Raw genomic sequence first — 14366 nt, forward strand, 5'->3', positions numbered from 1 at the left:
GTCACAGACAGCTGCGTTGTGCACTGAAGTCCACAAGCGAGGGGAAAAGGTGAGAGGAGGAGAGCACATAGATGAGAGAAGGAATACAACATTTGCTTGTGATCAGGGATGTATTCATTCCGCCAATTCTGTTGAAAAACTTTTCCTAAACGGAAGCAAACGGAACGAAACGGGGATAAACATACCTGAATTTGTCCAATATAAACTCTTGTTTGCAACTGTTGGACTAATGATTACACCCTAGATCAGCTAGATGCAGGCAAGAGTGTGCAGCAGCACTGACTGCCAATGGTCTATAACCTCTCACATAGCCTAACATAATATAAACTCCTGGTGAATTAAGCAGTTTTTACATTAAAATTATACACCAAATATACATTTTTACTAGGGAACAGGAGTGGAGAAATGATTTGTGATTTATTTATTTCAGCATCTTGAGATAACGAATACGTGGTTAGGGACCATCTGTAAATGTGCTATCTTTATCAGCGTCATAAAAGCTGATAGTATTTCCACCACATAAAATATGCATCCAAGCCGAACTGAAATCGTCTCAGAAACATGTTGGGCTGTTTTCACAGCTTGTAATTCCCTTAAAACAGGTCAAACTGATGTCATTTGGACATGTAGTCTTCTTCTAGGGCAACAGGTAATGACAGAAGAGATGTATCTAATTATAGACAAGTTGACTACCAAATGTCAGAAATTATAAGCAGAAATATAGGGCGATGTAAATAATCTGAAAAAAGTCAAGCCTACAGCCCCCGTAACAAAATATTTCTGGCATCTCTGACTGCACAGAGCATTTTCTATTTTTGCGGGTTAGGGTTGGGTGCGGCCTCAGATTTTCACTTTATCATATATAGCTTGCCGGTTGCGGATAGATTATTAGCAATTACGGGCGGGGTGTGGGTGAATAAACAACTGACCCACGCATCACTAGAGTGCTTGTGCATGTGTGCCTGCAAGCGTGCGTGTGTCTACGGACAGGGTCACCCACTTGGCCTGGAAGGCGTTGTTGGTTCCTCTGTGGTCCAGGTCGTGACAGACACAGCCCACTATAAGAGCCAGGATCTCAATCTCCGTCAGGGTCTCTTGGAAGCCTGCCGTCTATAGGGACACAGCAGGGACAGGATGTCACCCAGGGGCCACACACACAAGTAAACATAAACCCACACACATACAAACATAAACTAAAACACACACACACACTGTAGGTAGGATGAGCATGGCGATGAAGTAAACAACATATGTAAATTGGAGTTAGGTCGCTATGGGGTCAACAGTTAGTAGTAGTGTACTGTAGGTCTGGGTTACTTATTAAAACACAGCACTCCTGGGCTCTAAACGGCTTACACACAACTATTTAATCTCCCTCTTGGCACAATCAATTCAGATGGGACATGCATAAGGCTGTGCTTGGTTACATCAAAAAGATTGAGAAGGAGCGCGAGGAAGATGGAGAACAATGGACAGAAGATGAAGCAGTTGGTGCGCATTAGTCAGTGTCCACATGTGTTGGGGCACGTGTGGTGTATTTGTACGGTCTCTGTTCAGGCTAATGATAGGCTAATGCTAGACTCCCTGTGCATTCTCCATATTCACCGTTAGTATGGCGAACATGCACTGGCAGACGTTGAAGGCGTGCCTCCAGTTGTGGTACAGCACCATGCGGTAGTTCTTCCTGACCGTCAGCAGCCATCTGCACAGAGTCTGTAGAGAGTCAGGGGCACAAGAGGGATGGACAGAACAGGGTCCGTCAGCAGACAGTAGGCTGGTGCGTCAGCTCTCACATTCAGGCCGGGATTCAATCCGATCGCCCTTTGTCGGCAATGTACCTTTTAAAGACATTATTTACGCTGCATATGTAGGCTCAATCGGAAATGTCTTTAATGGCGCATTGTACAAATCCGCAATCGTATTGAATCGCGGCCTCAATCTAACCTGCCATAGCAGTGTTTCCACTGCTGTTGTTAACAAACACAAACTTCCTATCGTGAAGCTACAGGTAACTGCCAAAATAATGGAAACACTTGAGTAAAGGAGGGATACAAAGTGTATTGAAAGCAGGTGCTTCCACATTTCCCATCATGCTTAGGGTCATGTATAAAAATGCTGGGCACACAATTATTTTGGCTACCATGGCTATGCACCCATAGGATGACAATGCCCCCCTCCACGGGGTACTAATGGTCACTAAATGGTTTGATGAGCATGAAAACTATGTAAACCATATGCCATGGGCCATCTCAGTCACCAGATCTCAACCCAATTGAACAGATTATGGGGAGTTGCCTGAGACAGCGTTTTCCACCACCATCAACAAAACACCAAATTATGGAATTTGTCGTGGAAGAATGGTGTCGCATTCCTCCAATAGAGTTCCAGACACTTGTAGAATCTATGCCAAGGTGCATTTGTTTCCTTTATTTTGGCAGTTACCAGTGTGTGGCAGCAGTAGCAGTAGTAGTAGTAGGTCTTCCCTGTTGAAAACCATTTAGTAATTGTATTTTACCATGTGGAAAAAGCTACTGTGTAAATACCACACTGCATATTTGATAGAATAGCGGGCTCTGTCAAGAGCATTGGGTCAGAGCCGCTCTCACCTCGTAGTCGATCTTGAACTTCTGCACCATGCCCAGCTCCATAAACATCCTGAGGGCTGCGGTTATCATGGCGTCCACATCCAGAGAGAAATCATCAAAGGAAAGCTTATCGATGCCAAGCTCGCAAACAAGGGGGATGTTAGCAGCCTGGGTTATGGAAAGAAGAGAGGAGGGGGGGTCATGCGATTTTGAGACACTGAAAATTCAACATATGGAGAGTTGCTAATGAGGACTCTGAGAGCTCGTGTTTAGAAAGGGTTGACAATTAATGAGAAAGTATCACCAGTGGAATTCATTGTTGTTAACTTCCTGCGAGCTCATTAACAAATTGTGGTAGTATTCTATATTTAACCTATACTACTAACACAGAAACACCACTAAACCTATTTCATTATCCCAGGACTTCAATCCACATGAATGAAAACCAAAGCATAATGGTTCAGAAAGACTGAGAATTGAAGTTGTTGTCTTATTGGATTACATGTGCCATTGGTCTTTCTTTCTAAGGGGGATAAGGTAACATCTCAGAATATGAAGGTGTTGCTGTTCTCCTTCCCCAATCCCTGGGGCTGCGGGTAGAGGACACAGCAGAAGTACCATCCAGGCTCACTTCCACCAAGAGAACACAGCAGAGCAGCCAGGAAAGCCCACCGTTTCTAGGAACCGTTTGTCTTTCGGGTCAGCAGGTGCGTCGGGCTAATTCAGCGCCTTTAGGTTATGAATTCTAGCCAAGTTTTTTCTTTCCCGCCGGTGACATTGACAATTCTCTGGAATCTGGGGTAGAGTGTGTTTACTGAGGTTCTGTATGTAGGCCAGTTATGAAACGAGGGAAAGACAGGGTGGGTGCTGCTGAGCACTGTGCTGTGCCTGCATGTGGTGAGGGGGCTGGAGATCTGACAGATGTCACATTGCACGGCTGATGCTCAGTGCTAATGGCCACCGGGACAAGCCCCATATCAAAGAGCAAGAAAGACATTTAACACATCACACAGTTCTGAGAATGTTTTTTTTTTCTTCTCTCGGATTGGTTCCAGAGGCACGCTCTATTACTGTCTAAATAATGCAATGAAAGTGATTGGCTATTGATTGACTAATTCATTCCAAATACCACAGTTAGTTGTTTTCATGTGGGACTTGAAGGAGTACTGCCCCGGCCTGTATATACAGCACGCTGCCTTGCACCACACTGCAGTCCAGCGAAGCAATTGGAAAATGAGGTCCGTGAGGAGAAGCCATCAATCTATTCCTATCATGTAGCACCATTAATGATTTCTCATTTTACATTGGAAGGTAATGCGTGCCAAAGCTTCATTCCGAAAGTTATTTCTTAATTGAAAAAAAAAACATATTACTCTAGGCGATGAACTACAAGTGGGGTTTTCCCCACAATTCACAGTCTTTTGTTCGGTATATATAATATTATTATTATTCTGCAAAATATGTGTATTTAGCATCAGTATAAGCCATAAATTAAGATTGTTTGTTTGCTTTACTTAAGCTTTAATAGATAATGCATCACAAACATCTCAACCAGCCTGTTGAGTTGCCCAATTATAGCAAAATAATTCAAGTAATAACAACACACAGAGTTTCTTTTTAAATTATAACTGTATTATAGCTCCAGTACCATTGTTGTGAATGATATATATTCATGTTAAAGTCACCAGTCAACTCCATTACACTCAAAAGTTACTTCAACTTCAACCAGTGAATGCTATAGCTATAGTGATGCTAACTATTCTACCAGTCTGTCTCAATGAGTGTTAGCACGCTAATAGCACACCATGCACACAAAGAAACTACATTTTTAAGGGGTAAGCAGTAGGTTTATAATGATATCACCAAAGTATGTTGTATCAGACATTTCTAACAACACACACACACACACGCACTTTCTCTCTCATATAAGAATAAGACCTAATACCTTGAATTTGTCGACCTCAGTCTTGGAACAGGTTGCATGGTATGACAGAACCTGCAAAAGAATAGAGAACACAGTGGTGAAAAAAGTACCCAATTGTCATACTTGAGTAAAAGTAAAGATACCTCAATAGAAAATGACTCAAGTAAAAGTGAAAGTCACCTAGTAAAATATGAATTATGTAAAAGTCTAAAAGTATTTATTATTAGTATCAAAAGTCAATGTAATTGCTAAAATATACTGTACTTAAGTATCAAAAGTAAAAGTATTAATAATTTATAATTACTTAAATTAAGCAAACCAGACGGCACAATTTTCTTATTTGTATGTATTTATTAATAGCCAGGGGGACACTCCAACACTCAGACATAATTTACGAACGAAGCATTTGTGTTTAGTGAGTCCGCCAGATCAGAGGCAATAGGGATGCCCAGGGATGTTCTCTTGATGCGTGCATGAATTGGACCACTTTCCTGTCCTGCTAAGCATTCCAAATGTAAGTACTTTTGGGTGTCAGGGAAAATGTATTGAGTCAAAAGTATATAATTTTCTTCAGGATTGTAGAAAAGTAAAAGTTGTCAAAAAAATACATAGTAAAGTACAGATTCCACAAAAAAAACTACTTAAGTAGTACTTTAAAATATTTTTACCTAAGTACTTTACACCACTGGAAGCACATACAGTATATTTTACATACAGTATTTCATATTCATAACACTGGCTATAGATATCAAGACATGCTCACTACACTTAGGACAGTCAAAGTCAGTAATACTTAATAGATCTTAAAAGGACTTTAACAAAGGTTATTTATGGGGCCCTTCTGCTAAGCTATGCCTGTGGACCAAATAGGAAAAACCTTTGGTGTCAATGACTGACCACCTCAATCTGCTCCAAAGGTTATGTGAGGTAAAATGTTATTGTCTGATGAGCTAAGCCTTGAATTGTAAACAACATCTCCTCTCACTCTATCTTGGTCTTGGCAATATCGTTTTCTGTTCCCTAAACTAGAATCATTTGCGAACATAGTGGACTACGTTTTGTAGACTTCACAGAGTAGGGAGTCCCTAACAGAAATGTGCAAATGCATGCTAGAACGCGCCAGTAGGATCTCGCTAGCTCGTGCTTGGCTCTGCCCACTATGATTCATCACCACCTCAAGCTGAACCTCGGCAAGACGGAGCTGCTCTTCCTCCCGGGGAAGGACTGCCCGTTCCATGATCTCGCCATCACGGTTGACAACTCCATTGTGTCCTCCTCCCAGAGCGCTAAGAACCTTGGCGTGATCCTGGACAACACCCTGTCATTCTCAACTAACATCAAGGCGGTGGCCCGTTCCTGTAGGTTCATGCTCTACAACATCCGCAGAGTACGACCCTGCCTCACACAGGAAGCGGCGCAGGTCCTAATCCAGGCACTTGTCATCTCACGTCTGGATTACTGCAACTCGCTGTTGGCTGGGCTCCCTGCCTGTGCCATTAAACCCCTACAACTCATCCAGAACGCCGCAGCCCGTCTGGTGTTCAACCTTCCCAAGTTCTCTCACGTCACCCCGCTCCTCCGCTCTCTCCACTGGCTTCCAGTTGAAGCTCGCATCCGCTACAAGACCATGGTGCTTGCCTACGGAGCTGTGAGGGGAACGGCACCTCAGTACCTCCAGGCTCTGATCAGGCCCTACACCCAAACAAGGGCACTGCGTTCATCCACCTCTGGCCTGCTCGCCTCCCTACCACTGAGGAAGTACAGTTCCCGCTCAGCCCAGTCAAAACTGTTCGCTGCTCTGGCCCCCCAATGGTGGAACAAACTCCCTCACGACGCCAGGACAGCGGAGTCAATCACCACCTTCCGGAGACACCTGAAACCCCACCTCTTTAAGGAATACCTAGGATAGGTTAAGCAATCCTTCTCACCCCCCCCCCCCCCTTTAAGATTTAGATGCACTATTGTAAAGTGACTGTTCCACTGGATGTCATAAGGTGAATGCACCAATTTGTAAGTCGCTCTGGATAAGAGCGTCTGCTAAATGACTTAAATGTAAATGTAAATGCTCCCATTGGAAACAACAGGCTGTGGTCAATCTTGGGTTAGTTATTTAAAATATTAGATAGTAGCTAGCTGGCAGCCTGGCTAGTGGGCTTTAGCCTGCTAGCCAGCCTTTTTAGCTTCCGACATCTCCATGTGAAATAATCAAATGTACTGTATGATAGGAAGAAAGAAAAGCCTTCATGTTTTGGTCAGGGAGAAAAAAAAAGCACATGGCTAGCTAGTTGGCTCCAGCAGGTGCTACCATTTCACACAGCCTATATATCAGATCAGGAACCAAATGACAACACTGCCCCCATGACTGTCTCGGTTTTCAGCTATTTCAGCCCCTTGTGTGACGAAAAACGACATTGCAACACTCTGTCTTGTGTCTGCATAGCGCTTGTAGTAAGTAAGCTTTAACGGACAGTTCTACACTTACATGTTGCACCACCGCAACATACAATATTTGACCGGAAACACTGCCAGAAGAAGTTGATCTTTTGCCCGGGTGAGGCTACAATACATAGAGTTTCCCGGGAAAGCTGTGAAGCACAGGGAAGCTGTGAAGTGAGCTGTAGCCTATTGCGTGATTCTGTTTATGAGTCTGTTATTAAATCATGCCAAACTATGTTTACTGCTTTTCATTAAATTATGAATGGCTATAAATATTGTAGAACCTATAAGGTACCATCGTTCATATGGGCAGGCACCGCATGTTTACTGCTATTCATTAAGTCACATATGGCTACAAATGTTGTATATACATTAGTTCATATGGGCAGAATATTGTAGGCTAGGCATATATACATTAGTTCATATGGGCAGAATATTGTAGGCTAGGCCTATATACATTAGTTCATATGGGCAGAATATTGTAGGCTAGGCCTATATACATTAGTTCATAAGGGCAGAATATTGTAGGCTAGGCATATATACATTAGTTCATATGGGCAGAATATTGTAGGCTAGGCATATATACATTAGTTCATATGGGCAGAATATTGTAGGCTAGGCATATATACATTAGTTCATATGGGCAGAATATTGTAGGCTAGGCCTATATACATTAGTTCATATGGGCAGAATATTGTAGGCTAGGCCTATATACATTAGTTCATATGGGCAGAATATTGTAGGCTAGGCCTATATACATTAGTTCATAAGGGCAGAATATTGTAGGCTAGGCCTATATACATTAGTTCATAAGGGCAGAATATTGTAGGCTAGGCCTATATACATTAGTTCATAAGGGCAGAATATTGTAGGCTAGGCCTATATACATTAGTTCATAAGGGCAGAATATTGTAGGCTAGGCCTATATACATTAGTTCATAAGGGCAGAATATTGTAGGCTAGGCCTATATACATTAGTTCATATGGGCAGAATATTGTAGGCTAGGCCTATATACATTAGTTCATATGGGCAGAATATTGTAGGCTAGGCCTATATACATTAGTTCATATGGGCAGAATATTGTAGGCTAGGCCTATATACATTAGTTCATAAGGGCAGAATATTGTAGGCTAGGCCTATATACATTAGTTCATATGGGCAGAGTATTGTAGGCTAGGCCTATATACATTAGTTCATATGGGCAGAATATTGTAGGCTAGGCCTATATACATTGGTTCATATGGGCAGAATATTGTAGGCTAGGCCTATATACATTAGTTCATATGGGCAGAATATTGTAGGCTAGGCCTATATACATTAGTTCATAAGGGCAGAATATTGTAGGCTAGGCCTATATACATTAGTTCATATGGGCAGAATATTGTAGGCTAGGCCTATATACATTAGTTCATAAGGGCAGAATATTGTAGGCTAGGCCTATATACATTAGTTCATAAGGGCAGAATATTGTAGGCTAGGCCTATATACATTAGTTCATATGGGCAGAATATTGTAGGCTAGGCCTATATACATTAGTTCATAAGGGCAGAATATTGTAGGCTAGGCCTATATACATTAGTTCATATGGGCAGAATATTGTAGGCTAGGCCTATATACATTAGTTCATAAGGGCAGAGTATTGTAGGCTAGGCCTATATACATTAGTTCATATGGGCAGAGTATTGTAGGCTAGGCCTATATACATTAGTTCATAAGGGCAGAATATTGTAGGCTAGGCCTATATACATTAGTTCATATGGGCAGAATATTGTAGGCTAGGCCTATATACATTAGTTCATAAGGGCAGAATATTGTAGGCTAGGCATATATACATTAGTTCATAAGGGCAGAATATTGTAGGCTAGGCATATATACATTAGTTCATATGGGCAGAGTATTGTAGGCTAGGCCTATATACATTAGTTCATATGGGCAGAGTATTGTAGGCTAGGCCTATATACATTAGTTCATATGGGCAGAGTATTGTAGGCTAGGCCTATATACATTAGTTCATAAGGGCAGAATATTGTAGGCTAGGCATATATACATTAGTTCATATGGGCAGAGTATTGTAGGCTAGGCCTATATACATTAGTTCATAAGGGCAGAATATTGTAGGCTAGGCATATATACATTAGTTCATATGGGCAGAATATTGTAGGCTAGACCTATATACATTAGTTCATATGGGCAGAATATTGTAGGCTAGACCTATATACATTAGTTCATATGGGCAGAATATTGTAGGCTAGGCCTATATACATTAGTTCATATGGGCAGAATATTGTAGGCTAGGCCTATATACATTAGTTCATATGGGCAGAATATTGTAGGCTAGGCCTATATACATTAGTTCATATGGGCAGAATATTGTATATAAATTAGTTCATATGGTTACATAAAGGCTGAAGGCCTGTATCTAGTCTCTACAATGTATTTTGGTTTCAAAGTATGGATTTAGTTTTATCTTGTTTTTACACCATCCATTAGCACCAACCATTCACTATAAAAGGCTTAGCAAAATACAAAAAATGAATGGGCAAAAACAAGTGGGCCTAAAATATTTATTTCAAGAAATCCAAAAATAAGAGTAGGTTACATAACAATGCTCTTCCGTAAAAACAAGTTCATGAACAAATCGTCCAAGAATGTGCTTTGTGTTCTGGTCTGATAAGGATTTTGGAGCTGTTGAAAGGTTTGAAATTGATAAGTGTCACGAACAAGTGTCCAAGTAGGCTAGGTGCTCATTTATGTGTTCGGGGAAGACTCCAGCTATTGAGTCGTATACTCCTCAACCGGTGACTTCAGACCCTTCAGTTGCTTGCGGTAGCGGGGTCGTTGCCATGGCGGTGGAACGCCAGCAAGTTGCTGCTCCCTTCTCATTTCACCTCTTTGCTGCTGTCGTTGCAATGCCTCTATGTGCCAAGAGTTGCCTACATTTTACGATGCCAGCCCTCCATTCTGTTGTTGGTCTCCACCAAGTCTTGCAGGACAGCATCATAGCACTTCCATAATTCTGAAAGAAAGAAAAAAAAGATAGAAGAAGATTAGAACCATGTTATTGGCCTTGGGCATGCTGTAATCATAAGAAGAAGACGGCCATTACTTTGTGAAACAACAAACAAGACATACCTATGGGAAACATTGTCTTTCTTGTGTTCTTCAGATAACTTGGAGATAACCCCATCGGTGAGGGTTATGCGACCTCCCCATTTGAAAACATCATATTCAGTGCACATGCAGGAGGACTTATTTTGCAGTCTGTCGTTCCCGCCTGTAGGTGTATCCATGCATCAGAATATTTCTTTCCACACACAGAAAGGATCAATTCGGGTTCCATTTCTTGTTCTGACCTCCTATAAGAATAGTGAATGCTGAGGGTAGCAGTGCAAGATCTTTTTAAGCAAAATATTGGGATTATTAGCATATGAATGACTTGTAATTTGATTGTTGGACTATCGAAGCCATCCATCCAACCCATTTATTCAGATCCTCCCCACAGTAAATGGTGATCTGACCCTAAAGCTCTGAACCCTCCATGCTGAGGAATGCTGGGGGAACAGAGATGTCAGCCCCGATGTCATTCCCTGTGCTCCCTCCATCTCCTAGGAGAAATACCTTGCGCAGCAGCCTTGCAGTTCCTTATTTGATCAAGAGAGCTCATGTTTATTCATTGCTGCCAGAGGCAATGCATCTCCACGCTCGTATTTTCCCCATAGCCATTCCTTCTTATGCCGCTCTTCACTATGCTCTATCGCAGACTTCCTTCCTGTTACCTTGTCCCCAACAACGAGGCGACCTGCACAGCCCACTTGAGAGCACTGTCCTCTCTCTCACAAAAAGCATAGAAGAAGCTGATCAGTGTTGCATGCCTTATTATTGATCAGATAAGGGATTGCTTTTCACGATCTCTCTTTCATAATCAATATGGCCCTTTGTGGAGTGCAGACTACAAACAGGGATCCATTGATGCTCACTGATGTAGAAATATGATGGAGAACTATGACACTAAAAGCTCCTGAGTGGTGCAGCGGACGAAGGCACTGCATCACAGTGCTAGAGTCCCTGGTTCGATCCCGGGCTGTATCACAACCGGCCCGTGATCGGGATTCCCATAGGGCGGTGCACAATTGGCCCAGCGTCGTCCGGGTTAGGGGAGGGTTTGGCCGGGATAGGCTGTCATTGTAAAATAAGAATTTGTTGTTATTAACTGACTTGCTTAGTTAAATAAAGGTTTAAATAAATTAAATAAAAGGAGGCACTGAGTCCACTATAACAGAAGAGAGAAAAAGAGTGTGAGAGAGGAAACCAGGACAGAGAAAAGGAGAGTGGAAGAGAGGAAACCAGAACAGAGAGGAAAGAGAAGAGAAAATGAGAGTGGGAGAGAGGAAACCAGGACAGAGAGGAAAGAGAAGAGAAAAGGAGAGTGGGAGAGAGGAAACCAGGACAGAGAGGAAAGAGAAGAGAAAATGAGAGTGGGAGAGAGGAACCAGGACAGAGAGGAAAGAGAAGAGAAAAGGAGAGTGGGAGAGAGGAAACCAGGACAGAGAGGAAAGAGAAGAGAAAATGAGAGTGGGAGAGAGGAAACCAGGACAGAGAGGAAAGAGAAGAGAAAAGGAGAGTGGGAGAGAGGAAACCAGGACAGAGAGGAAAGAGAAGAGAAAAGGAGAGTGGGAGAGAGGAAACCAGGACAGAGAGGAAAGAGAAGAGAAAATGAGAGTGGGAGAGTGGAAACCAGGACAGAGAGGAAAGAGAAGAGAAAATGAGAGTGGGAGAGAGGAAACCAGGACAGAGAAAAGGAGAGTGGAAGAGAGGAAACCAGAACAGAGGGGAAAGAGAAGAGAAAATGAGAGTGGGAGAGAAGAAACCAGGACAGAGAGGAAAGAGAAGAGAAAAGGAGAGTGGGAGAGAGGAAACCAGGACAGAGAGGAAAGAGAAGAGAAAATGAGAGTGGGAGAGAGGAAACCAGGACAGAGAGGAAAGAGAAGAGAAAAGGAGAGTGGGAGAGAGGAAACCAGGACAGAGAGGAAAGGGAAGAGAAAATGAGAGTGGGAGAGAGGAAACCAGGACAGAGAGGAAAGAGAAGAGAAAAGGAGAGTGGGAGAGAGGAAACCAGGACAGAGAGGAAAGAGAAGAGAAAATGAGAGTGGGAGAGAGGAAACAAGGACAGAGAGGAAAGAGAAGAGAAAAGGAAAGTGGGAGAGAGGAAACCAGGACAGAGAGGAAAGAGAAGAGAAAAGGAGAGTGGGAGAGAGGAAACCAGGACAGAGAGGAAAGAGAAGAGAAAGGGAGAATGGGAGAGAGGAAACCAGGACAGGGAGGAAAGAGAAGAGAAAATGAGAGTGGGAGAGAGGAAACCAGGACAGAGAAAAGGAGAGTGGGAGAGATGAAACCAGAACAGAGAGGAAAGAGAAGAGAAAATGAGAGTGGGAGAGAGGAAACCAGGACAGAGAAAAGGAGAGTAGGAGAGAGGAAACCAGGACAGAGAAAAGGAGAGTGGGAGAGAGGAAACCAGGACAGAGAAAAGGAGAGTGGGAGAGAGGAAACCAGGACAGAGAAAGGGATAGTGGGAGAGAGGAAACCAGGACAGAGAAAATGAGAGTGGGAGAGAGGAAACCAGGACAGAGAGGAAAGAGAAGAGAAAATGAGAGTGGGAGAGAGGAACCAGGACAGAGAGGAAAGAGAAGAGAAAATGAGAGTGGGAGAGAGGAAACCAGGACAGAGAGGAAAGAGAAGAGAAAAGGAGAGTCGGAGAGAGGAAACCAGGACAGAGAGGAAAGAGAAGAGAAAATGAGAGTGGGAGAGAGGAAACCAGGACAGAGAAAAGGAGAGTGGGAGAGAGGCAACCAGGACAGAGAGGAAAGAGAAGAGAAAATGAGAGTGGGAGAGAGGAACCAGGACAGAGAGGAAAGAGAAGAGAAAATGAGAGTGGGAGAGAGGAAACCAGGACAGAGAGGAAAGAGAAGAGAAAAGGAGAGTCGGAGAGAGGAAACCAGGACAGAGAGGAAAGAGAAGAGAAAATGAGAGTGGGAGAGAGGAAACCAGGACAGAAAGGAAAGGGAAGAGAAAATGAGAGTGGGAGAGATGAAACCAGGACAGAGAGGAAAGAGAAGAGAAAATGAGAGTGGGAGAGAGGAAACCAGGACAGAGATAAGAGAGTGGGAGAGAGGAAACCAGGACAGAGAAGAAAGAGAAGAGAAAATGAGGGTGGGAGAGAGGAACCAGGACAGAGAGGAAAGAGAAGAGAAAATGAGAGTGGGAGAGAGGAAACCAGGACAGAGAGGAAAGAGAAGAGAAAATGAGAGTGGGAGAGAGGAACCAGGACAGAGAGGAAAGAGAAGAGAAAAGGAGAGTGGGAGAGATGAAACCAGGACAGAGAGGAAAGAGAAGAGAAAAGGAGAGTGGGAGAGTGGAAACCAGGACAGAGAGGAAAGAGAAGAGAAAATGAGGGTGGGAGAGAGGAACCAGGACAGAGAGGAAAGAGAAGAGAAAAGGAGAGTGGGAGAGAGGAAACCAGGACAGAGAGGAAAGAGAAGAGAAAAGGAGGGTGGGAGAGAGGAACCAGGACAGAGAGGAAAGAGAAGAGAAAAGGAGAGTGGGAGAGAGGAAACCAGGACAGAGAGGAAAGAGAAGAGAAAATGAGGGTGGGAGAGAGGAACCAGGACAGAGAGGAAAGAGAAGAGAAAAGGAGAGTGGGAGAGAGGAAACCAGGACAGAGAGGAAAGAGAAGAGAAAAGGAGAGTGGGAGAGAGGAAACCAGGACAGAGAGGAAAGAGAAGAGAAAATGAGAGTGGGAGAGAGGAAACCAGGACAGAGAGGAAAGAGAAGAGAAAATGAGAGTGGGAGAGAGGAACCAGGACAGAGAGGAAAGAGAAGAGAAAAGGAGAGTGGGAGAGATGAAACCAGGACAGAGAGGAAAGAGAAGAGAAAAGGAGAGTGGGAGAGTGGAAACCAGGACAGAGAGGAAAGAGAAGAGAAAAGGAGAGTGGGAGAGAGGAAACCAGGACAGAGAGGAAAGAGACGAGAAAATGAGAGTGGGAGAGAGGAAACCTGGACAGAGAGGAAAGAGAAGAAGGGAAGAGAAGAGAAAAGGAGAGTGGGAGAGAGGAAACCAGGACAGAGAGAAAAGAGTAGAAGAGAAAGGGAGAGTGGGAGAGAGGAAACCAGGACAGAGAGGAAAGGGAGAGTGGGAGAGAGGAAACCAGGAAAGAGAAGACGGGAAGAGAAGAGAAAGGGAGAGTGGGAGAGGGGAAACCAGGACAGAGAGGAAAGAGAAGAAGGGAAGAAAAGACAAAATGAGAGTGGCACTGTAGCCAGCATGGGAGAGCTTTCCTGATGGGGTCAGTGGACTGTCTGAGTCAGACCCCACTCTCAGCCACAGTGAGAGCACCATACACCAGAGCCCTGCAGTACAGTCCAT

General features: G+C 43.5%; 1 protein-coding gene across 2 annotated transcripts in view; it reads right to left on the reverse strand.

Moving 5' to 3' along the window:
• LOC124043888 (dual 3',5'-cyclic-AMP and -GMP phosphodiesterase 11A) overlaps nt 1-14366 on the reverse strand; it is a 59240-nt gene that overhangs the window by 19350 nt on the left and 25524 nt on the right. For both annotated transcript variants that reach the window (XM_046362988.1, XM_046362989.1), the window contains 4 exons: nt 4531-4581; nt 2607-2753; nt 1606-1713; nt 1001-1110 (listed from right to left, as the gene is read on the reverse strand). In XM_046362988.1, coding sequence (XP_046218944.1) covers nt 1001-1110; nt 1606-1713; nt 2607-2753; nt 4531-4581 — 416 coding nt within the window. The remainder of the gene's footprint in view (nt 1-1000; nt 1111-1605; nt 1714-2606; nt 2754-4530; nt 4582-14366) is intronic.

This window comes from Oncorhynchus gorbuscha, linkage group LG09 (assembly GCF_021184085.1).
Source record: "Oncorhynchus gorbuscha isolate QuinsamMale2020 ecotype Even-year linkage group LG09, OgorEven_v1.0, whole genome shotgun sequence".
Taxonomy (NCBI): Eukaryota; Metazoa; Chordata; class Actinopteri; order Salmoniformes; family Salmonidae; genus Oncorhynchus; species Oncorhynchus gorbuscha.